Consider the following 27,633-nt stretch of genomic DNA (forward strand, 5'->3'; position numbering starts at 1 on the left):
GCTCTAACAGGTAGGGCTGATCTTTATTAGCAGCATTAACGGTCAATCTCCCCAAACACAATGTCCTGAGTTCCTGTAGAGGAAGAGCGGAGGAGAAAAGTCATGTTGAGTTTCACTTCTACATTTTCACACACTAACATAAGCTCTTTCTCACCAATGATGGCCACCACGTCTGCTAGCATGTGTCCCTGGGACATTTTGTCCAATCCGGCCTGGAAACAGAGAGCCAACACTCAGAACGAGAGCAGCAACCCGAACCCGGCCGAGTGACTTCATTAGAACATCACCACAAGTCACCAGAGACATTAAAGACAAGTGTGTTACAAAAACAAACTACATGCTGACCATCTGTGTGTCCTAAAACCAGGTTTTTCACGTCATTGTCTCAAGTCCAGGTCAAGTCTCGAGTCTCTGTGTGACTTAAAGGAGACTTGAGTGTAGGGATGTAAGAAAATGTCGATTATGGCAATACATCGTGATATTTTCCCCAGCGATATATCGATATGCAAAAGCTGTGTATCGAAAATATCGATATCACAATATATCGTGATTTTTTTCCCTTGCACAAATGTATCGATATTCAAATGTCGTGTACAGTAATCCCTCGCTACTTCGCGGATTCGCTGCTTCGCGGATTTTTTCTTTGGAGCATTTTTCAGGGGGAATTCGCAGATTCGCAGTATTTTTCACTGATTCGCGGTATTTTTCTATGTGAAATATCAAGAAATTCTTGTTTTTTTTTCATCAATTTCATCATAAAATACACTTTTTGTAATAAAACTACAAAACAAGTAAAAAACATTTTTTTTTCTTGAGTTTTACCCACAAAAACAGAATGTGATCATACGATAATTCAATATAGTACTGTATGTCAGACAGGTCAGCTGGATTCGGGAGTTGAGCTTGTAGGGAGCGTGGTTTCACAGACGCGGTAGTGATAGCGTCGGTGAAACGCCGGCTGATTTAGGAAACCCCCGAGCGTTCGAGCGTCAACGAAGTGACACGGAAATGCCGGGCTTTCCAGAAGAAAGATAACTTACTATGAGCTGATAGTTTGTTGGATTGATCGGTAGGTTGGAAACTCTGATCATGAATCTGAAGAAACGATGACTGAGTGGTGAGCTGGAAAGGCGACTTCCGTTTATAGCCGCGGTTTGTGACGTAGGTGTGACGTGGAGGGAATCCCCGCGAGGGGCATGCTGGGAGTCCCTACTTCGCGGATTTTCACCTATCGCGGCCAGGTCTGGAACGCATCTACCGCGATAAACGAGGGATTACTGTATCTAATTTTTGGAAGAATTTACATGGAAACATTTGTGTATTTTCTTTTCTTGTGGTGAATTTCAAACGCCGACCACTAGTTGGCAGCAGTGTGTAATGGGTTTTGTTTCTAACATTGAAATGTAAATCCCTCTGTTATGGATAAACATGTTAAGTATCAGTTTGGACTGTTTATTGAATTTTCCTGTAATAAATTTAGTCTAAAAAAATCGCCAATATCGTCTGACTGAATGTATCGCAATATATCGTGATATATTGTATCGTCTCCCCTGTATCGTAATATGTATTGTATCGCCAGAATTTCACCAATACACATCCCTACTTGAGTGTGTGCAGTAAAGCTTATAAACGTGTCGTTTATGAAGCAGAAGTCTCTCTTACAACATTTTATGACGGATCTTGACAGGTTTTAATAATATTCCGTGTTTTATCGTTTACTCACCAAGTGGGCAAATCCAGGAGCTTTGATCTTGCACCGATAAGGTCTACTGGAGCCGTCTGATACCAAATAAATGCCGAACTCCCCCTGAAAGCAGCAGAAAGAACACAAAAACAATTCAGTCAAGGAAAAATGTCAAACAGGGAAGGACCAGAGCTGTGTGGAAATAAACCAGATGCTGACGACAAAACAGCCATCAGGGTTTGTTTCAAGCAGGAGTTGAGGTCGAAACGATGAAACATCACGACTGACAAAAACTCAACAGATCAGCCATTTTGAAACGCTTTTGTGGAACGTCTAATTTACTCGTCTCCGTCTGCGTCGGGAGGGAGACGCACAACGCCATTTTCCGTCCTCGCAAGCCTGCTGGAACGTCCTCGCAAGGACGGATGGAGTCGAGCTCCATTGGTTTGACAAGACGGAGAACGCAAGCTTGTGATTGGTCGGGACGCCATTGGCGCCCTCAAAAACACGAAGAGCCGAGGATATCTAGCGGCAGCTTGAAGAATACCTCGTGAAAAAAGCTAAAATTATGAACGTTTTATTCCGCCGTGACTGGAGGAGTAAAAAGATACGCAGCTGACATTTTATTCGTGGACAGAAACAACGGGAACATGGGTTCAGAGGCGGCGAGTGCATGACAACTGAAGTCACCGTCAGAAAAACGGTTTGTAATTTTAGACATTACAGGGAGTTTTGGGGATAAATGACCAGAAAAAGACTAAATAACATTTTAACAGCAGTTGTTTGAACCTCATCTCTACTAGCTCTCTAGCGCCCCCTTCTGGTTGGGGACCACTGATCCAGAAGGAAACCAGAGCATGCAGCCGGATGAAGTGTGGTCTGACCTTCGGAGCCTCTACAGCGGTGTAAGTGGCCCCTGGGGGAACCTGGTAGCCCTCGGTGTAAAGCTTGAAATGATGGATCAGAGACTCCATGGACGTCTAAAAGGACAAAAACAAAGGTTTAGGTTTAGCCCAATCAGAAACAATTCCTTTCTGTTCCCTTTAAAAACCAAAGTAGAGATTTGAATTCTTCATGGGTGTGAGCAGCTCTGATGGCAGAGGGACAAAACGCTCATGGGACATCTAAACGCTGCTGAGATGTTGACCCCGATGCTCTGACCGGGGCATGACGGTGCAGCACATCTGTGACACTTCCTGTCTTCAAAACAAGTAATAAAACTTTTAATTGGATCCAGGAACTAACACTAAAGTTTAGCTTCATCCTGGGTTTAATATTCGGTGGGACCCTGAGGAACACCATGATGTGATGGGAGTGACCTTGATGGATACAACCTGGATGGTGGGAGCTTTCTTCAGCTGAATGAAGATAAGACTGAGATCCTCTGTGTCCCAGACAAGCTGGTTCCCAAAGTCAGAGACTCTCTTGGTCAGCTTGCTTCTCACACCAAACCTTCTGTCAGGAATCTTGGCCTGACCTTTGACCCAGCTCTCACCCTGGATTCTCATGTCAGTTCTCTTGTTCGCTCTTCCTTCTTCCATCTCAGGAACGTTGCTAAGCTGAGTCCCATTCTGTCCCGCTCTGAACTTGAGACTGTTCTCCACACCTTCATCTCCTCACGCTTAGACTACTGTAACTCTCTTTTCACGTGTCTGAGCAGAACCTCCCTGAACCGTCTACAGGTGGTTCAGAACGCCTGTGCTCGGCTTCTGACCAAGTCCTCCAAACACACCCACATCACCCCGCTTCTCCGCCAGCTTCACTGGCTGCCAGTCAACTTCAGGGTTCATTTCAAGATCCTGGTTCTGGTTTATAGGGCCTTACATGGACAAGCACCATCTTACATTGGCAGGGCCGTGCAGAGACCTTTGAAGGGTCGGGTGCTCAAAGTTAAAGGGGGAGCAAGTTTTTAAAACGGATTCCTGATCCAACAAGTACGTCTAATAATGAGAGAACCTTGAGTTCAAACGACATAAAAACAACTAGGAAAATATTTTATTTCGTGTCGTTAATTGAAGGCAATTTTATTTCATTAATATTTGTTTTAGTATTTAAAGCAGACTTGGATCTAAATGGCCTGTATTTGATATAGTGCCTTCTAGGGTCCTGGAACCGCCCAAGGTGCTTTACGACACAATCACCCATTCACACCCTAGTGGTGATGAGCTACATTGTAGCCACTAGGGCTGCACCAACGAATCGATAAATTCGATGAAAATCGATTACTAAAAGCGTTGGCAACGAATTGCGTCATCGATTCGTTGTGTTGCGCAACTCTTAGACCAAGCATTTTAGGTCACAGATAGGTGTAGCTTAGGGTCTCTGTCTATACACCTTATAATACAATTTAGGTGATGGCATGTTGTTTTTCTGCTATTGAACTGTTTTCTAATAATGTTGTGTTTAATAAAGTGAAGGAAGGAGAGAAATAACGTTTCCCTAGCAGTTTTTAAAAATGTCCCAATGTAATCCGATTAATCGATTAATCGTGTCGAGACCCCATCCGATTCATCGATTATCCAAATAATCGTTTGTTGCAGCCCTAGTAGCCACAGCTGCTCTGGGGCGCACTGACAGAGGCGAGTCAGCCATGCACGGGCGCCACCAGTCCCTCCGACCACCACCAGCAGGCAACGTGACTTGTGTCTTGCCCGAGGACACAACGGCAGACTCGGTGCTGTCCTCGGAAACCACGGTGGTCACACAAAACTCTAGATGTAGTAGTTTTAGTTGTGGGGTGGATTCATTCCTGCTTCAGTCAGTTTTAGTAAAACTGCAGATTTTGTATCTAAGTTTAATTATTAACCTTAATTTCATGTTATGGAGTTAAACACGTGTTCACTAAACCAGCCTGGTGAACATCCTGGAGACTGTTCTTTGTTCTCTGAGCTGCTGATTATTTATGCTGTGCACAGACGGTGGCACAGGAGTTAAGCGCTCGCCCCGTAATCGGAAGGTCGCAGGTTCGAGTCCCGCTCAGTCTATCGTTGTGTCCTTGGGCAAGACACTTAACCCACGTTGCCTGTGTGTGTGTGTGTGTGTGTGTGTGTGTGTGTGTGTGTGTGAGGATGGCTGCTTATACTGAGCCAGGATTCTCTGGAGGTTTCTTCCTGTTAAAAGGGAGTTTTCCTCTCCACTGTCGCTTTATGCTTGCTTAGTATGAGGATTGCTGTATAGTCACTGACACTTGTTAGTGACTTGATGCAATTTGCTGGGTTCCTTATATAGGAAACATTATTTCTGATTGGCTTAATGAGCTGACCTGAATTGGAATGTTTATTATGTGAAGTGCCTTGAGACGACTCTTGTCGTGATTTGGCGCTATATAAATAAACTTGGATTGAATTGAAGGCGCTATATCAAATACAGGCCATTTGCCATTTGGTGAAAGGTAAAAAGGTAAAAATGTGACAGGAGCATCCACTCAGCTCACCTTCATCTCAGACCTCTTGGGTGGGGACACTTTGGCGTCGTCCACCTTTATCTCCCCCTCTGGCATTTTGTTGAGTGCCTGTAGTATGATTCTCAGGGATTGCCTCATCTCCTCCACTCGGCACAGATACCTGGACACATCACCAGGACCATCAGAGAAGACATCAGCCAGCAGCAACAGCTTTGGGCCCGGTCCGACACCTTTACCTGTCGTAACAGTCCCCGTTGCTCCCAATTGGAACGTCAAACTCCACCTCGTCGTACTTGTCGTACGGCTGAGACTTCCTCAGGTCCCACTTGATTCCTGATCCTCGCAGCATCACTCCACTGATCCAGGATGAAGAGAGAGAAAAGAACCAGAAGACCGTCAACAGAGGTTCGGTGTTGCTTCATTGTTCTCCTTCACTCAACTGGAGGTTTACCTGAAGCCATAGTTGAGAGCTTCCTCAGCAGTGACAACCCCGATGTCCACAGTCCGATTCTTCCAAATGCGATTGTTGGTCAGCATCTGCGTGGGCAGTGTCCAACAGAACACTGGAGTTTAATGAACAGCTGCCATAGCGACACATTTTACATGTCAGAAATGTCCTTTCAACCACAGACTTGGTCTGCTTTCTTGCTGAGCTGGTTAACTATAATATGGCCCTTTCACACTAGCATCAGCTCCACTCCGCCTGGATAGCATAGTGTGTGTTCACATTAGCATAGCCTGCCTTTTCTCAGGGTGCCACCGGCCTGGTTTTCAGCCCTCTTCCTGAGGTGGTCTGCTTCAGGCTGACCAGGGCCAACACACCCGCTGCTGACTGATAAGCCGGCTCAAATCCACACCTTCCATTAGGGGAAGCCTCCGATTGGTGGGTAGAATCAGCCCACCCGGACTTACGGCATCATCATGCTGATTACCTTGGAGCTGAGAACTTCTCTGACTGCATTCCTAAGCAAGGACGTGTGCGATCAACTGGGCCAGACTGGGACTGTCCAGGCGGAGTGGAGCTGATGCTAGTGTGAAAGGGCCCATGTGTGTAGACTTGTGTACCTCTTCTACTTCATCAATTCTCAACGAGAAGTTTTTGCACCATTCATAGATGTCATCCATCAGGCCGAGGGGCATATCCTGCAACACATTCAAGACTCATCCCGTCATAAAGCTGATCAAAAGTATCATTTCGCCTGATTACTTACATGCTTACAAACCCTAAAGCTTGGTTTAAGCTTGACGCGTTTACGTTCCGCTTGGTGATGCGGCTCGCGGATGGAACGCGCTTCACAACTCGCAGCGTTTATGGTTCATGCGGCTCGTCTCTGCGGTGAGCCAATATTCTCCCAAACTGTAGGGGGCAGCATGGAGCTCTACGGCATGCATCCAACACTACACCATAGTAGAAGTAGAAATTACTGTTTACAACATGGCATTCCAGCATTTTTAACATCGTCCTCGTCTTTTCCGACAGTGCGAGCTATTTCTCACCAAGAATTATTAACAACATGTTGATCACGGTGATCTCTGAGAGCTGAATCATACAAATGTCTGTATTTACGAACCTCTGCCATGCTAGTTCTTGCCAGTCCGCCATGTTTTTCCACGTCCGACCGTCCGCGTGGTTAGAAAATTTCCTAGGTGCGCGGTGCGGAAAGTTTGGTCCGTGCGGAGGAGCGGTGGAGGGGCGTGGTTGTTAAAATGACGCAATTTTGCCGCGCGGAGCCGTGCGAACCTTGCGGACGCGTCAAGCATAAACCAAGCTTAAACGTACCAAAGGTAAGCCGTACGACCCTGAAGCTTACAGCTATCGTGTTTTTTGCTCCTGATCCAATTCACGAGTTCCGATCCGATACTTAAGAAATCCATTAAGAAAAAAGGAGAGTTCTCCTTTAAGTCTTTAAAATCATTATTCCATTTCTTTCTCTCTGTATTTTTGGTAAGTGGCCTGTATTTGAGATGGCACCTTCTAGAGTCCTGGAACCCCCCAAGGCGCTTTACAACACAACCAGTCATTCACCCATTCACACACTGGTGGGGATGCCCTGGGGCGCACTGACAGAGGCGAGGCTGCCGAGCACTGGCGCCACCGGTCCCTCCGACCACCACCAGCAGGCAACGTGGGTTAAGTGTCTTGCCCAAGGACACAACGACAGCCACAGACTGAGCGGGGCTCAAACCTGCAACCTTCCAATTACGGGGCGAGCACTTAACTCCTGTGCCACCGTCGCCCCATGTCATTTATGTCATTTATTTAGTTTATCTGCCACAACACATCACTTGTTTAGAAAGTAAATGAATAAGAATAAATGTAACAGTAGTCTTGTAATAGTAGTAGTAGTAGTAGTAGTAGTAGTAGTAGTAGTAGTAGTAGTAGTAGTAGTAGTATTTTAACTCATTTAAATGCTCGGTGTGTGGCTGTTTTCAGCTACAGGGATTACACGACACTTGACGTCAGCAGCAGAGTAACTTTTTTCTACATAACACCTGTACAGCTGCTGCGTGTGTAAACGTAGAAAGAGAAAGCAGCTCGTAGCTCGACTGCAGAACCCGACATGTGCAGTCACAGACCTTCATCCAGTGTGATGAATATTCTGCTATCTCGGCATTTTTGCTGTCTGGAGAATATTTCTTGGTTTCTTAATGTACATTTTAGTGTCGGCTGGCTTAGTTGAACTGCTGCAGCGAACTGAGCAGGGTCAGGTTTTTTAAGGTGGCACATCAGCATACCGTTTCCACCTTGTTAAATGCCCAGTTTGCCCACATTACATGTGTTTATCATTAAATGAACTTTGTTGTTCATTTAAAATAGATCCAGACATTTTATCTCTTTTGAGGTGACAGCTATGCTGTGTTAGCTAACTGCTACATGTTGTGGTGCGTGAATTCCCAGACTACCTTAAATAGTGGGACTTAAGGTGTTGTTGTCTGCGAAACAAAGAGCACTGATGTAAAGGAACTTGTTGAATTTAAACCTCAGCCATCGGTATTCCGTTGTAAGCGATGTTTGTTGTTTTATATGGTAAAATCTGATTTTTCCCACCTATTCCGATTCCTTGAAAATCACGTGATCGGATCGAAGCGTCCCTCGTTGAAACAGAAGCATTATTTGTCTTTAGGAGTTCTGACTATGAACACCAACATCGTGAAGAGCGTTGCTCAGCCTTCTGACCCACCTGGTGAACGCCTCCTGGTCGGACGTACGCAGCGTGCATTCTGGCTCCAGACACTCGCTCATAAAACTCAAACATCTACAACAAAACAAACAAGAACCTCCATCAGAAAAACAACAGCATCTGGTTTTATGTTTTATATCAAAGTTTTAAACCACACGTGTCAGACACAAGATAAATATCAAAAATATGTTAAAACTGGCCCGCTGGCCGATTTTACCGCAAAGACTACAACTCCCATGATGCTTTGCGGCGTCAGCGCAGAGCCGACGCACACCCTCCTTTGTGTTTTTTCCAGCGTCTGCTGCCGGTGTCTGCAGCTCCGCTGTCTCGGACAAACTAAACACTCCTGTCACTCAGCGCCGAGTCTACTCAGCTATTTGCCGACGTTGAAGCCCAGAAACGGAGATTTTAACCGCTCAGTAATGTGTTCACGGCTGAAGTACAAAGTTTTCCAACTAACGTCCAGCCAGAGCTGATATAACTCCAGCGACACGCTCAAACCAGCATGACTCTGTGGCTGCTGTAGTTGTTATTTTTCCTCCCCGACACACAACGACGTGGTCAACCTGCTCAGACATGTTCATCAGCACAAACCTATGTGAGCACCTGTTGTCATCTAATGTTGTCATTATTATGATGAAGATGAACAAAACAACAGGAGTCTCCTCCTCAGCTCAGATCAGCCCCATGATGCAGGTATCTGGCTGGAACAGGTGAGCATCACAGTAAACCAGTGGAGCAAACTGAGCTTTAAATGTGTTGGTTTTATGCTCTTTTTCTGCTCCAAAACATGAAAGTTAACAGGTGAGATGTTGCATTTTCATTTAAGATTAATTGATATTTTTATTTTGTTGTTGGCCCGTGAGAAAAGATTTAACCTACAGTAAACAGGAAGTGGAAAGGCTACAGAGAGATGAATAGAATAGAAAATCCCTTTATTGTTCCTCAGTGGGGAAAGCTAGACGTCACAGCAGCGATGACACATATTACAGGAGAAAAAAAGAGAACAAAAATTAAACAAGAAGAAAACATAAATCCTGAATTGATTTTAAAAATGCTGAATTTACCACAAGTAATGAATACCACTGATGTGTTTTCGTCCTGCCCTGTAGGCAGCTGAACCAAGAACATCTCTTTTCTAAGTGGAGCGTTGCTGCCACCTGTTGACATTTTTAGGAACTGCTTTTGCCTTTGAGTTACGTACGCACCGCGTTCATTCTGTGCTAGTAGCAGGGCAGCTGCAGACGTGTTTCGCATGAGTGCTGCAATTGGGTTTGGGTTTCTTCGAAGCAATGCCTGTAAGCAGTAGTTTATATGCAGTAATGAACATTTAGGCTCATTTGAGTGAAAGAAAGCAGCTTTGTGCTTACTGACTTTATGTTTCTTTAATTTGTTCATGGAGATGTCCAAGAACTATGGACGCTCTTCTTGTTTGCTGCGCTGTAAGCTAATTAGCATGCTTGTAGGCTATCTGATGTTGCATTACTGCAATGCTAATCAATTGGCTTACATAAGTGTCTCAGACTCAGTAGCATTTCTTAGCATTGCTGTAATAACATTATGACAAATATAAAAGCTGGAACACTGAACTGTAATGCAACATCAGATAGCCTACAAGCATGCTAATTAGCTTGTAGCGCTGCAAACAAGAAGAGCGTCCATAGTTCTTGGACATCTCCATGAACAAATTAAAGAAACATAAAGTCAGTAAGCACAAAGCTGCTTTCTTTCACTCAAATGAGCCTAAATGTTCATTACTGCATATAAACTACTGCTTACAGGCATTGCTTCGAAGAAACCCAAACCCAATTGCAGCACTCATGCGAAACACGTCTGCAGCTGCCCTGCTACTAGCACAGAATGAACGCGGTGCGTACGTAACTCAAAGGCAAAAGCAGTTCCCAAAAATGTCAACAGGTGGCAGCAACGCTCCACTTAGAAAAGAGATGTTCTTAGTTCAGCTGCCTACAGGGCAGGACAGTTTTATTTAAACCGGACTTGCTCGTGTGTAATTTGGTTATCCACATTCAGTGTTAATGCAAAAATAAGTTTGTTTCCAAATTAAAAGGTTCAAAGTTGCATTTATGTCGATAAAGAAAAAGTGCAAATTTGCCGTCACTTTTTCAAAAAATATTAAGTTCGGCCCGCGACTTTGTCCCAGATTTTCATTTTGGCCCCGTGTGAATTTGAGTTTGACTCCCCTGTATTAAACCTAAACCTGGGGTAAAACAAGCTCACAATAAAACACTCAGTCTAGGTGAGCAAACGACCAACAACCTCTGTATTAAACTCGTTTATAGTGTTTTAAGGGGGTTTCATCCCAGAGGTTCCAGTTCTAGAGCAGGACTGTAGCTGGACCTGGTTCTTCATTAGTTCTTTATAAAATCATTAAAGAACCCGTGGTTCTCTCTTCCAGCCTAGTAAGGACTTGGTGAGCCAGCGCTGGTTCTGCTGAAGACCTGGAACCAGTCTGGATAAGTTCAGAGGAGAGCGTGTTTCTGCTCTTATACGACCTAAACTGTGGAAAGATCCGCTTTAAGACACCAGAGAGAATTTGCAGGTCAGTATTTTAATAATTTAATGTAAACTTGGCCCGATCGAGTTGTTTTAAAGGGCCTTATAAATAAAGCTGGACTGGATTTGGTTCAATGGTCCACTGATCTGCACTTGTATAGCGCCTTTCAGAGTCGGAGGACTCCAGAGCGCTTTACGCCACGCTGCATCATTCATCCATTCACACACACATGGTGATGAGCTACTTTATCGCCACAGCTGCTCTGGGGCGCACTGACAGAGGCGAGGCCGCCGAGCACAGGCGCCACCACCAGCAGGCAAAGCGGCTTAAGTGTCTTGCCCAAGGACACAACAGCAGAATTCTCTGTCTGGAGCCAGAATCAAACCTGCAACCTTCCGATTACTGGACAACCTGTTGAGCTACTGTTACCCAACCTCAGACAGCGAAGCCGAGGTTGACTGACACACACACACACACACACACACACACACACACACACACACACACACACACACACACACACACACACACACACACACACACACACACACACACACACACACACACACACACACACACACACACACACGCGTGGTGCTGACCTTCTCTCTCTCCTCAAACATCCAGAAGAAGGGCGTCATGGCCCCGATGTCGAGGGCGTGAGTGGTGACAGCCATGATGTGGTTCATGATGCGGGTCAACTCTCCATACAGAACTAAAAACACAAACAAAGAACCGGATCTGAGAGCAGAACCGACAGCAAGAAGACGGTCTGACACGAGAAAAAACAGCTGTGTTGAGTTTCACTTGAAGCGCACTAATGGGCGCACGTGAACACCGTTCCTCGCAGGCGATACCTCTGATCCACTGGGCCCGAGGTGGAGCCTGGATGTTGAGCAGCTTCTCCACAGCCAGAGAATAGGCCTCCTCATTACACATCATGGAGACGTAGTCTAGACGGTCAAAGTAGGGCAGAGCCTGTGGCACAAACAGGAGAAGCTTCAGGAATGTCACACCACAAACCGCCTCATCAGTATTTACTTTCACCAGAGTCAGGTGTCGTGACAGCAGAGGGTAATCGGGGGCAGGAAGCCTGTGCCAGTACCAGGCTGTACGAGTCACCGCTCCTCAAGCGGCGAAGTTCAAGTATCTCGGGGTCTTGTTCACGAGTGAGGGTAGGAGGGATCGGGAGATCGACAGGCGGATTGGTTCGGCGTCTGCAGTGATGCGGACGCTGAGCCAATCTGTCGTGGGGAAGAGGGAGCTGAGCCAGAAAGCCAGGCTCTCAATTTACCGGTCGATCTACGTCCCAATCCTCACCTATGGTCATGAGCTTTGGGTAATGACCGAAAGAACGAGATCGCGGATACAAGCGGCCGAAATGAGTCTCCTCCGTAGGGTGGCCGGGCTCAGCCTTAGAGATAGGGTGAGGAGCTCGGACATTCGGGAGGGACTCGGAGTAGAACCGCTGCTCCTCCGGATCAAAAGGAGTCAGTTGAGGTGGTTTGGGCATCTGGTCAGGATGCCTCCTGGACGCCTCCCTGGGGAGGTGTTTCGGGCATGTCCTGCCGGCAGGAGGCCCCCGGGTCGACCCAGGACACGTTGGAGAGGTTACATCTCCAATCTGGTCCGGGAATGCCTTGGGGTCCTGCCGGAGGAGCTGGTGGAGGTGGCCGGAGAGAGGACGGTCTAGAGCTCCCTAGTTGGGATGCTGCCCCTGCAACCTGGACCCGGATAAGCGGAGGAAGACGACGACGATGACCACAGCTTGACGCAGGTGCGTAGAGCTCAGTGGTTGACTTTTTTATTGCCAATACCGATCCCAACATGTAGAGGTCATGGTCAGCCTGTGGGGTCAGGAATGTACATTTATATTTAAATGAAACTCCACAGCAGTGCCAGGCTGCCCGGGGAGGAGTCTTTAAATCAGTTTGCCTAAGGAAACACATCGGCCGATGCTAATGTAAACAAAAATAGGTAAACATCAGCCCAATATGTCGGTCTAACCATCGTTGCAGCTCAGGATTCGATTTTTTTCCACTCAGCATTCGGCCGGATGACGCTGCACCTTGGTCTTGGTGGTGCTGATCAGTTGTTTGTAGAAAGCTGAACTCTTTTGGATGTTTGTCACACGGTGAACAGATCCAGCTTCAATGTTTCTCTCGTGTCTCAAACCTGTGACCTCCCTGACCCCCAGCGTTCTCTTTTAAATGCGTTCATCATATCAAAACGTTTTTTAATCAATAGACTTTCTGAATAAGTGAAACTTAAAGGGCAACTTGGATGTGTTTTTTTTTATTATTATTTCAAGGCTTTCCTGAAAATGATCAGATCGGACTCGGAATGGGACTGGGCGCAAACGAACAAGATCAGACCAGCTCTAGTGTGTTTCAGCCTGGTGATGCGCATCTGTAGTCCCGGGCGTGTTTTCACACAAAACCTCAAAAAACTGAACTGCGTGAGATTGCGTCATTTAAAAAATCGATTTAAGAACTTCGCCTTCAGGAAGTTCCTAACAGATTTGAATCTGGTCAACATGAAACGAAGCAAAAGCTCTTGGTGGCGCCGCACCTGTAGGTAGGTCTTGTACTCGATGAGCTTCTCTGTGCCTCGGTGAAGAAGGCCAATGTGAGGGTCACACTTCTTGACGGACTCGCCGCTGAGCTCCATCACCAGGCGCAGCACGCCGTGAGCTGCGGGATGCTGGGGGCCAAAGTTAATGGTCAAGGTTGAAACCTCCTTCTCTACAGGAGGGTCTTTATCTGGAGGTAAAACAAATGAGTTGGGGACAATAAACCCGACAGCTTCTAGATCATCATTGTTCAAGTGTAGTTCAACCAGATGTTCATCGTGTAACAGAATGAAATGACTGTTTTCCACCTAAAGTCATTTCCCCCTCTCCTCTGACACAGAACTAGTCTGCATGAGATATGGCCTCAAGGTCTCATGCATTTGTTATAAACTGCTTCTTTCCAGCTCAACAGAAGAATGAAGAATGGACTCTCTCCTTTTAATAAATCAAATAACTATTTTAATAAAGCTAATCAAACAAAGTGTTAGTCAATAATAAGATGTGACCAATCTGTGAAATCAAAATATTAATGACTTTATTATAATCCTATAGAATATAATCAGTAATATGACTTTAAATGTTTCTACTAGGACTGATCTCACGTAGCGTTAAGACATGACACGTTGCTTTACTGATCCAATCAGAATCTGCCAGATCTGATGGAGGCGTGGTTTTGGTCGTGTTTGGTAAATCTGTCATCTTTTCATTCGACCATAAACCAAAACATCCGAAGTATAAAACTATGCCCACGCCATCTTTAACGCCAGTTCAAAGCGTTCTAGAGAAGTTGTCGGAGTGGCCAATCCGTAACTTTCCTCTTCAGCCGAAAGAACCAATGACACGCTGGATAAAATCTGTTGCTGTTCCACCTGCTGCTACGGTTCCTTTCAGAATAAAAGCTGAACCATCACGACCCAGGTTTGGGTCTTGTTAGATGCCGATAAACTGTCGTGACCCAGGAGTATCTCAAGACTGGTGGTCGGCTGCCGCGGCTGCTTCTACAGGCTTCGGCTCCATAAGGTCAAGCTGGACCTTTACACCTCCTGATCTAACGGGGACTTCCGCTAAGGGTACGTAGACCGACAAATGGCGTCGAATGTGTTTATGAATCTCCTAATCAAAGCTTAGCGCAAAGACATCACCTTCACTCCCATCAGAACTAATAGTATCTTCGGATTTGCTGGTTCTGAGCAACATTCCACATTACACCATTCTCTGTCTCATTCACCTTAGTTACACCATACATTTAGTGTTAAAGTTAGTCTAGTTTAATTTGTTTAGTAATAAATCTTTAAACTTTTAAACTCGACTCTCTCTTCTGTTGTCTCTGAGTGAATACGAAGTTGTTATCTAATCCCTGCAATAAAAAGTTCCAATCTTCTGGTTAAACAGTACCCACAGATCCATAAGGGTGCTTTCATATTTACTATGGAATCTTATGTCTCATGGCTCATTAAATAACATGTAAATTAACTCATTACAATCGTTTATCCAATAACCACTAACAACAACCAGCAATGGGATCACACAAGTAATTAACCATGTTCAGTAACAGAAAATAACCACATTCATCTATGAAAACATACGGGACTCTTCCCCCGTCCAGGAGAGGACATAAATGTTTTAATAACTTTCTGCAAAAAGGAAGAAACAGAAGATGAGAAACTTGTGGTTCAGGTCCCACCAGCAGAACTCTTTTACACCAACTACTTACAAAGAAAGTTAGCTGGGCTGGGATGCAATTGAAGAAAGGGGACAAGAAAAGGCAGACACACGAAAAGGAGGAAAATGAAATCAATGAATACATTCATCCCATTTTAATTCAATCATGTAATCAGATCAGATCAAGTGGAGCACGAGACTTTAGTGCAAACAAACGGATTATTTCCAGTCAGTCCGTTCAAACAGTGAAACTTGTATATCAAGTTCATTCATCCACAGACTGATTTATTTCTGATGTTTATTTCTTTGATGTTGATGATTATAATTGACAACTCATGAAAATCCAAAATTCAGTATCTGAGAACATTAGAATATCATTTAGGGCCAATACAAAAGGACTTTTAGAAACCTTAGCCAACTGAAAGATTGGTTACTTAGGCCTGGATTACTGCAGCAACGCGGCGTGGCAGGAAGTCCATCACTGCTCATGAGAGCCCATGTTGCTCTGAGAGAGGCCTTCAGCTTAGGGCTGCTCAATTAATCGAATTTTAATCACAATTACGATCTGAGTTTTGAACGATTATAAAAAACAAAACAAGCCGATTATTTGCTCCTCCCACCTGCGCTGCCCTGAGTTGCAAATGAAGCGCTCCTCCACAGTGTTGCCAACTTGGCGACTTTGACGCTATTTCTAACAGCTTTTCAGACCCCCTTCTTGACTTTTTAAATCCTATAGGTACCTGGCGAACACCTCAGAAACATCTCTGGTAACCCTTAGCTACTTTCTGGATAAGTGTCGTCGACGTTTCCTGCAGGTTAGCTAAACACTCCGCCTGCGCTCTGGACCGTTCTTCAGGACATTAGGAAAGGGAATGATGTAGTGATGTGTCGGTCGCTAAAGAAACGGCTCTCAGAGCCGGCTCCCTGTTGGAGTAACCAGAGTGAGTGACACACACCGTACCTGCGGACTCCTGAGCCGCTAAAAACAGCTAAATGTGCACGTGCGGCATGCCCCTGATTGCTGTGAGACCGGGTTGGGGGGTGGGGGGTGCAGCTGTGGTTGGGACAATTATTACATTAACTGATGGACCTGTAAATAAATAGTTTATAAATAAGGTAGAAATAAGTTCCTCACGCTGATAAATAATAACTAATCTCTCTGAGGACACGGTGCTAGTGCACTCTCCTACAGCACCTTGACACGACTCAATAAATGTTATGCAACATTTTGTGAATATCAATTTATTTGCATTTATTTGTTACAAATGCCGCTGTATAATTCTTGCTGTCAGTATTTGCAAGATATTGGTATTTGGGTCTGTACTGGTTAGACTTAAATGAGTTAAACCAAGGTCTATAGCCCTTGGGTCATAGACTATGAGCTATAAGTTTATTGGTCTTTTTATACTGGGAATCAGGAGTTATTTTAGTGATCATCTTGTTTCTTATTTATTTTTTGTCCTGATTGTGCCCTGAGCAATTTTATGACTGAATAAAAACAAATAAAAACAACATAAATAGAAAAATCGTCCTAAATAATCGTGATCTCAATTTGAGTCACCATAATCGTGATAATTATTTCTGCCATAATCGAGCAGCCCAACTTCAGCTTTTCTGATTTGTTGGGTCTGGTTTATTGCATCTTCCTCTTCACAATACCCCACAGATGTTCTATGGTGTTATGGTCAGGAACGAATGCTGGCCAATCAAGAACAGGGATACCATGGTCCTCAAACCAGGTACTGGTAGCTTTGGCACTGTGTGAAATGTGCATCTCCATGAAGTCGTCAGCAACAGGAAGCATGAAGTGCTCTAAAACTTCCTGGTAGATGACTGCGTTGACCTTTGACCTCAGAAAACACAATGGACCAACACCAGCAGATGGCATGGAACCGCAAACCATAGCTGACTGTGGAAACTTTCCTCTGGACCTCAAGCAATGTGGACTCTGTGCCTCTCCTCTCTTCTTCCAGACTCTGGGACTTTGATTTCCAAAGGAAATGCAACATTTACTTTTAGAAGAAGAAGAAGAAAATATAATTTCTTTGGCGCCGCTCAAGATAAAAATCACGAGGTGCTTCACAAAAACAAAAAATGTAAAAATATAAAAAAGCATTTAGAAAATGTTTAAAAATATATTTAAAATGAGCAAAAATAGGCAATTGTGATTAAAAAATGTAAAGAAAGAGAGAGAGTGAACAGGAAAGAGGGAAATCAGTGGATCCTGAGGAAGGTGGGATAGGTGGGGAGAGCAGAATAAAGAGAGAGAGGTGAAGAAGGTCATACAAAAGCCAGCTTGAACAAGTGAGTCTTCAGCTGCTTTTTAAAGGAGACCACTGAGTCCACTGATCTCAGGCTCAGGGGGAGAGAGGTCCAGAGTCTGGGGGCCACAGCAGCAGATGATCTGTCACCTTTGACCTTTAGCCTGGTGCTGCACAACCAGTAGGCTTTGGTCACTGGACCTCAGGGACCTGCTGGGGGTGTAGGGACTGAGAAGATCACCAATGTAAGATGGTGCTTGTCCATGTAAGGCCCTATAGACCAGAACCAGGATCTTGAAATGAACCCTGAAGTTGACTGGCAGCCAGTGAAGCTGGAGGAGAAGCGGGGTGATGTGGGTGTGTTTGGAACTAGAGAACTAGAGAACCTTACTGAACTAGAGAACCTTTACTAGAGAACATAGCCTTGAATCACTCAGCAGCAGTCCGGTCCTTTTCATCTTCAGCCCGGGTGAGATGCTTCTGATGCCGTCTCTTGTTGAGTTACTAGCGTGTGCTGCAGCTTCACATTTCCATAAAAACCTGTTTTGTTCACATATTCAGACGTTTCTAATGGATTAAAATCATAATCGCTGCTTTTCAGACTCTGAGTACACTACCGTGCTTACAAAATCTGTGCACCGTAACTGTGCATCATAAAAAACAGTGTTACTAACAAGGGGACAACTTTACTTTTGAAGTACAGATGTACTATTTACAAGAGCAAGATGCCTCATGAGGGAGTACTCATGTGGAGGGCTGAAATACTGACTTTGGGATTTTCATTAGTAGTCACTTATAGGGCTGAACGATCGATCGTTTTTGGCACACACACACACACGCACACTCTATCACTAAGCTCAACTCAACTACCTCAAAGCATGGAGCTGGACTTAAATATTAACCAGTTAATGCTTTATTTTTGCATGTTTACTGTTCCTTCACCACCTACATACTAAGTAAGTTTAGGGTTTTTTTCCTTTGCACTACCTACTGGGAGAGGTCATGTCATATTAGGTCAGTCTGTTCTGTCCTTAATTAGATAGTTTAGTGATTTCCCTGTTATTTTATGTTGTAAATTTATGTTGCATGTAGCACCTTGGTCCTGGAGGAACGTTGTTTCGCCTCACTGTGTACAAATCGTATATGGCTGAAGTGACAATAAAGTCCAATTGATTGATAGATTGATTGAAATCATGATTTCAAATAGCACGATCACGTGACCATCAAAGCTGCAGTTTTTGCAATTTTGACTGATCCAGGATCTGTTGTGTAACTTTTTTTTTAACACCCGGGGTAGGGATGTGAGAAAATGTCGATTATGGCAATATATCGTGATATTTTCCCCAGCGATATTAAATCGATATTCAAAAGCTGTACATCGAAAATATCAATATCGCAATATATCGTGATATTTTTTCCTGCAAAAATGCATCGATATTCAAAAGTCGTGTATCTAATTTCTGGAAGAATTTACATGGAAACATTTGTGTATTTTCTTTTCTTGTGGTGCAATTCAAACGCCGACCACTAGTTAGCAGCAGTGTGTAACGGGTTTTGTTTCTACCATTGAAATGTAAATCCCTCCGTTATGGTTAAATATGTTAAGTGTCAGTTTGGACTGTTTATTGAATTTTCCTATAATAAATTTAGTCTAAAAAATCGCCAATATCGTCTGACTGAATGTATCGCAATATATCGTGATATACTGTATCGTCTCCCTGTATCGTAATATGTATTGTATCACCAGAATTTCACCAATACACATCCCTAATCCGGGGTTTCCCCGTGTGTTACGGTGGCGGCAACAGCCAGCGCGGGGAGGGGGTGGGGTATACCGTCCAGAGCCGAGCCCAATTCCACAGCTGACAGAGTTGCAGGTTATTTTTCCACACAGCACTGCTAGAGCCGACAACAATGGCAACGTAGGTGAGTGGCAGAGAGAGAGACTCCTCTCACATCAGCAGGTTCAGGCTGATTTCTAGAGCTCGGTTTACGCTTCATCAGCGCGAGTGCGGAGTCGCGCACTTTAGGTGACTTGAAAGCTCAACTTCTCTTTTAAAATCGGTTTGAATTTTTCTGATGGAACACCTTAATTCAAACAGGCTAACGTGTCAGAGTGTCTCTTTCACTGCCTGTGCGTCTCTCTCACGGAGCTGACCGCAGCGTTAGCAAGGCTTTATAGCAGAGTTTAGGGAGGAAAAACATGCAGCCAGCCTGCCGTGGTGATGCGGGGAAAACTGTGAGCATGATTTGTAACACATTTGAAAGCTGTTTCTACCTTCAGATTTCCTCCTTGCATTTTTAGAGTAGAACAAGAACATGTTTTTTATAAAGCACCTCTCTAAATAAAAATCACAAGTTGCTTCACAAGCACATAAAAATAAATGTATTTATATAATAATGGGAGAAATTATTAATAGCTTTAACTGTTTCTATTGTATGATTAAAAAGTAAATATTAAAGCGAATGATTTGTTGTATTAAGATTAGAATCTAGACCATCTTTTCACTTCATCCACAGGATGGCTTGGCAGGCTAGTGTTGGACCTTAGGGGCTCGACACACGGGAGGCGACAGACGACCGCGATCAGCGAAATTCGTCGCTGTCGCTTTTATTACCTGACACACAGGAGGCGACGCGCGGCAGCGGCAAAGCCGTCTACGCGTTCTGTTCCATGGCGAAATCGAAACTTCTGTTGTTTTGATTGGCTGTGTCAGGTTGGAGGGAATTCAGGTTATTTAAGCGGTTCAGAGTTAATAAAGTGGTAGATATGATGTTTCACAAGGTGCTGCTGGAGTTATGTGAAATCTTACTTCTGATTTTACTATAAAACATAATAATAATCAACTTCTCCTCCATGTTTGCTCGGAGATGTACGGAGCATCCTGTCCGCTCATTGGTCAGTGAATGAAACCTCCGTTGATTGGTCCTCGTCCGAGCGACAGCGATGAAAAGTTGAAAATATTTCAACTTTGTGGGATCGCGTCGCTGGGTCGCCTGTGCACGACACGTGCGCTACATTTCACACGCACGTTTTTCGCGTTTCGCTTAGTAGGAGGGAGACCCGCGATTATCGCTTTGTCGTGCACGTCTCATTGAAAATGAATGGTGGAGAGGCGATGTCGCCTCCCGTGTGTCGAGCCCACTAGTTTGCGTAAAATCGTGAAATGAACTCAAATCGCAATTTCTGATAGAAAAATCGCAATTCTATCTTTCCCTAAAATCGTTCAGCCTTAGTCACTTATATTCATCATAATAAAGAAATAGACGTTGTGCGTAATGAATAAATCTAATATACAAGTTTCAGTTTGTGAATGTGGTTAGTGAAATAAATCAGCTTTGTCCTGATATTCTAATGTTATGACCAGCAGCTGCAGATAATATAAGAAACACGATGAGAGTTCTAGAATGGCTTTGCTTCAACGACGCAGCTGATGATTTTGTCCCGATGTCATTTGAATCAGGTCGATAAGTTTCCGTCTACAAAGAGCAGAAATTCTGTTGATGTTGCAGAAACATCTGGAATCAAACTCCGATGTGATGAAACTGCAAACAAACCCTTATTCATAAACTGTCTTAATCACATCTTAGTTTGTAGTTTATCATCATTTCAGCAGCACCCCCCTCCCCCAACCCCCCACACTTTCTGATTAACTGAAACTAAACTGTGACACTTCTTGATGCCCGACATCAGGAAGGTTTGGGTTGGATTATAACTCCTCTTTTGATTAGTTGGCAGTAAAATGAAATTATTTCACTAAAAGTCTTAAAGATGTGATGTTGAGTACCATTCCATGGAGGCGGGGTCCATTTTTTGTAGGCAGTGGGGTACATCCTGGCTCCGGCGAACTGCTCCATCCACTCAGGATCTGGCTGCCACTGCTTCTGCCTGTAAACAAACACCAGAAATGAGGTGAAAAAGCTGGATGTTGGGGCTTCATCAGGACGGCAGGTCCCTCTGAAAGAGACAGGACTCTTGACTTGGAAAACTCAAGGCCTGCGGATTGCAGAGGGCTTTAAATAATAATAATAATAATAATAATACATTTTATTTCAAAGCGCCTTTCAGGACACCCAAGGTCACTTTACACAAAACACGTAATAAAATACAATAAAACAATAATAAAACCCAAAGAAGAAAAAACAGAGAGAAACATTTCAATAAAATCAGAGGTTGTAGGCAGATTTAAACATATGTGTTTTGAGTTTTGATTGGAAAAGGGTAAAACTGTCGATGTTCCTGATGTCTGGGGGAAGTGAGTTCCAGAGTCGAGGAGCAGAGCGGCTGAAAGCTCTGCTCCCCATGGTAGCGAGACGGGCAGAAGGAACCGCAAGATGGATGGAAGAAGAAGATCTGAGTGAACGGGACGGGGTGTGAATACTTATAAGGTCTGAGATATATGGAGGAGAGAGGTTGTGGATTGCTTTGAATGTATGGAGGAGAATTTTGAAGATGGGCCTGAATTTAACTGGGAGCCAGTGGAGCTGCTGGAGAACCGGCGTGATGTGGTGAAAGGAAGGGGTTCTGGTGATAATACGGGCTGCTGAATTCTGGACCAGTTGCAGTTTATGAAGGAGTTTGTTGGGGAGACCATAAAGAAGTGAATTGCAATAGTCGAGACGGGAGGTGACGAGGCTGTGGACGAGAATGGCGGCAGTGTGAGGGGTCAGTGAGGGACGAAGACGGTTTATGGAACGTAGATGGAAGTATGCTGACCGAATTAAGTTATTAATGTGAGCCTGAAAAGAAAGGGAGCTGTCGAGAATGACACCCAGACTCTTGACATGAGGTGAGGGGGAGACTGTGGCACTGTCAATAGTTAAAGAAAAGCTGTCAGATGTTGAGAGGGTGGAGTTAGTGCCAACTAGAAGAAGTTCAGTTTTATTGCCGTTGAGTTTGAGGAAATTAGAGGTGAACCATGATTTGATTTCAGAGAGGCAGAGTGTAAGGGAGGATGGTGGGAGAGTTGAGTTGGGCTTACTGGAAATGTAGAGCTGGGTGTCATCTGCAAAGCAGTGAAACTGGATATTGAATTTGCGGAAGATTTTGCCGATAGGGAGGAGATATACTATGAAGAGGAGGGGCCCCAGGACAGAGCCCTGGGGCACACCTGACTTGACTGGGGAGGGTTCTGAGGTAAAGGATTTTAACTGGATGAACTGAGTGCGGCCAGTAAGGTAAGATTGAAACCAGCGGAGGGGGGTGTGAGTGATGCCTAAGGAATAGAGTCTATTAAGGAGGATGGGATGAGAAATGGTGTCAAAGGCCGCACTCAGATCGAGGAGAATAAGAATAGAGATTAAACCAGAATCAGCAGCAATGAGTAGGTCGTTAGTGATCTTGATGAGAGCTGTTTCTGTGCTGTGGTGGGGACGGAAGCCAGACTGAAACTGTTCATAAAGGTTATTGCGGGTGAGATGTGAATGGAGCTGAGATGCAACAGTTTTCTCAAGGACTTTGGAAATGAAGGGAAGATGGGAAATGGGACGGAGGTTATTGAAATCATTGGGATCTAAACCAGGTTTTTTTAGAATAGGGCTGACTGAAGCGGATTTGAATAGGGATGGGAATTTAAAGAGCAAGTCACCCCCAAAAGAACACCGAGTGTCTAAAGCCCTTTTCAGATTAGACATTCTGGAATGTGTGTGGACAATTCAATCCGGTTTTTAACCGGAACTGTGTTTTCAGACACACCACTTTTGTACCGGAACTTGTCCTTTCGGCTGCCTCCACACAGCAGGGAAACGTTCCAGATGTCTGAGGGAGAGGGGGGGTATCTGACTTATGTTAAACACAATTCTGCGCACACGAAGACGCATAAGAGACCTGGATGATGAAGCTCAAAGGTTAAAGGAATCACGGAAGCGGTGTGAAGCGCTTCGTCGCGCGTCTAGGAGACGGTACCGTAGGAGGCGAGCTGCTATGGTTCGCCGCATGCTACAGGAACGAGCTATATAGGTGCACACAGCGTCCCCCGGTCCCCTCCTCCTCCCTGTCCGGAACTCGACCTCACCAGTCTGAAGCAGCAACCTTGTCCGTAACAAGTCCGGACCTGTTACTAGGGGCGTCGTCCGGTTAAATTACGGAAAACGTTATCCAGATGTTTGTGTTCAGACACAAAGGTCTTGCGGACAGAGTCCGGAACATTTCCGTTTTTCATGGCCTGTCTGAAGGGGGCTTAATAGTGCTGTAGACTTGTGTCGTCATTATTTTGCCATTTTTACTGCATTTTATTTAAATTATAAATATTCCAAATATGCCAAAAGCTGTCAGTGTAGCATCCTCTTCAGGTAGGGCTGGGCGAAATGGCCTTTTGAGAATTTCACCTCGATAACGATAAATAAACGCTAGCTACAGGTATGTGCAGAAACAAAAGTTGTCCACTAGATGGGGCTGTCACATGCATTACCTTCAGTCACATTTTCACGTGACTCAAGGTGGTACAGCTTCTTAAAGGGGCCTACACACATCTAGTCATTTTTTTAATTATCAAATTTATCGACATGGGAAAAAAAATGTTGCCTTCTCCGGGTCAGGGATGAGGTCCTGGCCCAAGTGGCGGAGTTTAAGTATCTCGGGGTCTTGTTCACGAGTGATGGAGCGTGAGATTGATAGGCGGATTGGTGCTGCATCTGCAGTGATGCGGGCGTTATACCGGTCTGTCGTGGTGAAGAGAGAGCGGAGTCAGAAGGCAAAGCTCTCAATTTACCGGTCGATCTACGTTCCTACCCTCACCTATGGTCATGAGCTTTGGGTAGTGACCGAAAGAACAAGATCACGGATACAAGCGGCCGAAATGAGTTTTCTCTGAAGAGTGGCTGGGCTCTTCCTTAAGAGATAGGGTGAGAAGCTCGGTCATCCAGGAGGGGCTCAGAGTAGACCTGCTGCTCCTCCACGTCGAGAGGAGCCAGTTGAGGTGGCTCGGGCATCTGGTCAGGATGCCTCCTGGATGCTTCCCTGCCTGGTGAGGCTTTGCTCCAGTTGCTTTGCCTGAGTTAACCAAACTAGTTAACTCTATGAAGACCTCTGCATGTCCCCTCCACATCTTACCCTCATCTTTGTTTAAAAGTGCTTTTCAGTCCATCGGTCCCAGCGTGCTCTCTATAATTAATGCTTCTCTGGTCTCTGGTCAGGTCCCTGCTTACTTTAAGAACGCTGTAATCCACCCGCTTCTTAAAAAACCGAGTCTCGACCCCTCTCTCCATAGCAGCTTCAGACCCATCTCTAAACTTCCGTTCATCTCCAAGATCTTGGAGAATGTTGTGGCTAAACAACTCACAGCTGCTCTTGATGAACATAACATCTATGATAGCTTCCAGTCAGGTTTTCGTAGAGCTCATTCTACTGAAACAGCTCTTCTTAGGGTCTCTAATGACCTTCTGACCCACAGTGATGCAGGGGACTGTGCTGTTCTGGTCCTGCTGGACCTGACTGCAGCCTTTGACACTGTTGACCATCACCTGCTACTGGAGAGGCTGAGAGACTGGGTAGGCCTATCAGGATCTGCTCTGGAGTGGTTCTCCTCTTATCTCTCTGAGCGCTCCTTTTCTGTGGCCGTCTCCAAGTTTAGGTCCTCCACCACCTCCCTTACCCATGGTGTCCCACAAGGTTCTGTACTGGGGCCTCTGCTCTTCCTCCTCTATCTGCTTCCTCTTCAGCACATCCTGAGCTCCTTCAAAGGAATCCTAACATCTTTATGCAGATGACATCCAACTGTACATCTCCTTTAAGCCCCATGAGATGTCTAAGCTGCAGCTGTTACACACCTGCTTAGACTCTATCAAAACCTGGATGGTGGGAGCTTTCTTCAGCTGAATGAAGATAAGACTGAGATCCTCATCTGTGCCCCAGACAAGCTGGTTCCCAAAGTCAGAGACTCTCTTGGTCAGCTTGCTTCTCACACCAAACCTTCTGTCAGGAATCTTGGCGTGACCTTTGACCCAGCTCTCACCCTGGACTCTCATGTCAGTTCTCTTGTTTGCTCTTCCTTCTTCCATCTCAGGAATGTTGCTAAGCTGAGTCCCATTCTGTCCCGCTCTGAACTTGAGACAGTTCTCCACACCTTCATCTCCTCACGCTTAGACTACTGTAACTCTCTTTTCACGTGTCTGAGCAGAACCTCCCTGAACCGTCTACAGGTGGTTCAGAACGCCTGTGCTCGGCTTCTGACCAAGTCCTCCAAACACACCCACATCACCCCGCTTCTCCTCCAGCTTCACTGGCTGCCAGTCAACTTCAGGGTTCATTTCAAGATCCTGGTTCTGGTCTATAGGGCCTTACATGGACAAGCACCATCTCACATTGGTGCTCTTCTTAGTCCCTACACCCCCAGCAGGTCCCTGAGGTCCAGTGAACAAAGCCTACTGGTTGTGCAGCACCTGGCTAAAGGTCAAAGGTGACAGATCATCTGCTGCTGTGGCCCCCAGACTCTGGAACTCTCTCCCCTTGAGCCTGAGATCAGTGGACTCAGTGGTCTCCTTTAAAAAGCAGCTGAAGACTCACTTGTTCAAGCTGGCTTTTGTATGACCTTCTTCACCACTCTCTCTTTATTCTGCTCTCCCCACCTATTCCACCTTCCTCAGGATCCACTGATTTCCCTCTTTCCTGTTCACTCTCTCTCTTTAACATTTTTTAATCACAATTGTCTATTTTTTGCTCATTTTAAATATATTTGTAACCATTTTCTAAATTATTTTTTATATTTTTACATTTTTTGTTTTTGTGATTTTTATCTTGAGAGGCGCTATAGAAATGATATTTTCTTCTTCTTTTAGACACGTAAATAAGCGTCTATATTAACCCTCTTCTTTCACATTTACGTAACAGCAAAAATACCGTCAATATGCCAGTCCTCTGGTTTAATGTAAGTGTTGCTGTTATAATTAGTACTTACAGGTATCTACCATCCTGGCAGAGGTGTAAGCGGTCAGTTTGACAGAGAAGATAGGTTTATGTTAGCATTAGCACTAGCTAAAATGGATCAAGCTAACGGAGAAAACAAGAGGGACGCAAAGCTCCGCAATTGTTTTTGTTTTCATACCTGTTCTGCAGCAGCGAACAGCCAGGACTCAGAGCGCTGTTGTTTAATATTAGTTTAGTTGAAGGACGTCCGAGGCAGGAAAGCGACCTCAACATTATCGCCGCCATCTTGGCTGTCGGACAACTCTGACCATTCTTGTTCGGGGTTTTCTGATCCTCTACCCTTGTACAGCTCAGTGCTGCCACCAGCTGGTGCAAACGTTAAACACGCTTTCCTGACGGTTCTGAATATGTAAATAAATAAAAAAAACGAAACCCAGCATGTGTCGTTTCAACAAATAAAAATGTTCAGGGTTTAAAAAAACGTGGGAATGAAGGAAAACAGATATTAGTTTGTTGAGTTTAGCTGTTTAAAGTTAAAGTCCCAAATCGTCATCACACACTGGTGTGTAATCCCTGCATTTGATCCATCCCCCTAAAGCTGAGTGTCAAGCAGGGAGGCATTGGGTGTCATTTTAAAAGACTTTGGTACGACCCAACCAGGAATCAAACCTCGAACTCCCATTCTCAGGGCGGACACTCCACCACTAGGCCACAGAGCTGGTTTTAAGCTAGTTTTCTAACTACCTGGTAAAGATGCCACCACTTGGTTTCAGAGCACCCAGGTTGATTAAAGAACCATGATCTAGAGGTGTTTCAGTTCTCCTGACCCTGGGGTCGATCCGAGTCACCGCAGATATGCTGAGAACACCTGAGAATCACACAGAACTGGTGGAAATGTTTGAGCTTCCCTAGCTGGGCTGCTGCCCTGCCCCTGTGTGACCTGGGAAACATTAAAGGGATAGTTCAGATGTTTTAAAGTCGGTTTCTGTGAAAAGGGGTTGAGTGATAATGCTTCTTTGTAGGCTGGACATAAAAATTATATCAGGCCAGAAATGGTCTGCAGGCCCTACTTTGGACACTTCTGCTTTAATAAAGACCAGAAGCTGTCCTTTTTATGCAGTCTGGCTGTAAACAAACAAACAAAAAGCGAGATTTCCCGAAGTCAGCTGGAACCCGGGCCTCGGCTGTATAAAAATCACAGAAACAAGCAGAGCTTTGTATAAAAAACAGTGCTTTTATTTATGTAATACTGTGGAAAAATAATTACATACCATTTTTAAAAAATATTGAAGATAATGAAATTAAAAAATGAGAGTTTGATAATGTTCGTTGTATGTCTTTTGAACAGCTGTCTCTGCTACAAACAGTACAATAAGATAAACATCGGATTCTTCTAAATTCAAAGACACAATAATACAGGATTACAGTCCTACCAGAGGTATAAAAGTACTGTAACAGGATTGTGATGGACGTAAGCTGGAACACAGAGGT

General features: G+C 44.7%; 1 protein-coding gene across 1 annotated transcript; it reads right to left on the minus strand.

The window, feature by feature from the left end:
• Window positions 1-4: 4 nt before the first annotated feature.
• ndufs2 (NADH:ubiquinone oxidoreductase core subunit S2) lies at window positions 5-26,477 on the minus strand. The gene is made up of 14 exons (XM_054736430.2): window positions 26,321-26,477; window positions 21,068-21,168; window positions 13,356-13,546; window positions 11,642-11,762; window positions 11,387-11,499; window positions 8,270-8,344; window positions 6,153-6,230; window positions 5,539-5,624; window positions 5,324-5,443; window positions 5,118-5,247; window positions 2,569-2,664; window positions 1,724-1,807; window positions 155-212; window positions 5-73 (listed from the first exon to the last, which is right to left on the minus strand). The coding sequence occupies exons 1-14, from the start codon at window positions 26,425-26,427 to the stop codon at window positions 36-38; spliced, it is 1,398 nt and encodes a 465-aa protein (XP_054592405.1). The 5' UTR covers window positions 26,428-26,477; the 3' UTR covers window positions 5-35.
• Between the last annotated feature and the right edge of the window lie 1,156 nt (window positions 26,478-27,633).

Source organism: Nothobranchius furzeri, chromosome 3, assembly GCF_043380555.1.
Source record: "Nothobranchius furzeri strain GRZ-AD chromosome 3, NfurGRZ-RIMD1, whole genome shotgun sequence".
Taxonomy (NCBI): domain Eukaryota; kingdom Metazoa; phylum Chordata; class Actinopteri; order Cyprinodontiformes; family Nothobranchiidae; genus Nothobranchius; species Nothobranchius furzeri.

Excerpts from the sequence above, each read along its gene's own strand:
- ndufs2 (XM_054736430.2), bottom strand. The coding sequence starts at position 26,427 with ATGGCGGCGATAATGTTGAGGTCGCTTTCCTGCCTCGGACGTCCTTCA. Across the intron at positions 5,625-6,152 it reads GAATTGATGAAGTAGAAGAG|ATGCTGACCAACAATCGCAT; the intron begins GTACACAAGTCT and ends CTGCCCACGCAG. Across the intron at positions 74-154 it reads AGACGTGGTGGCCATCATTG|GAACTCAGGACATTGTGTTT; the intron begins GTGAGAAAGAGC and ends CTTCCTCTACAG.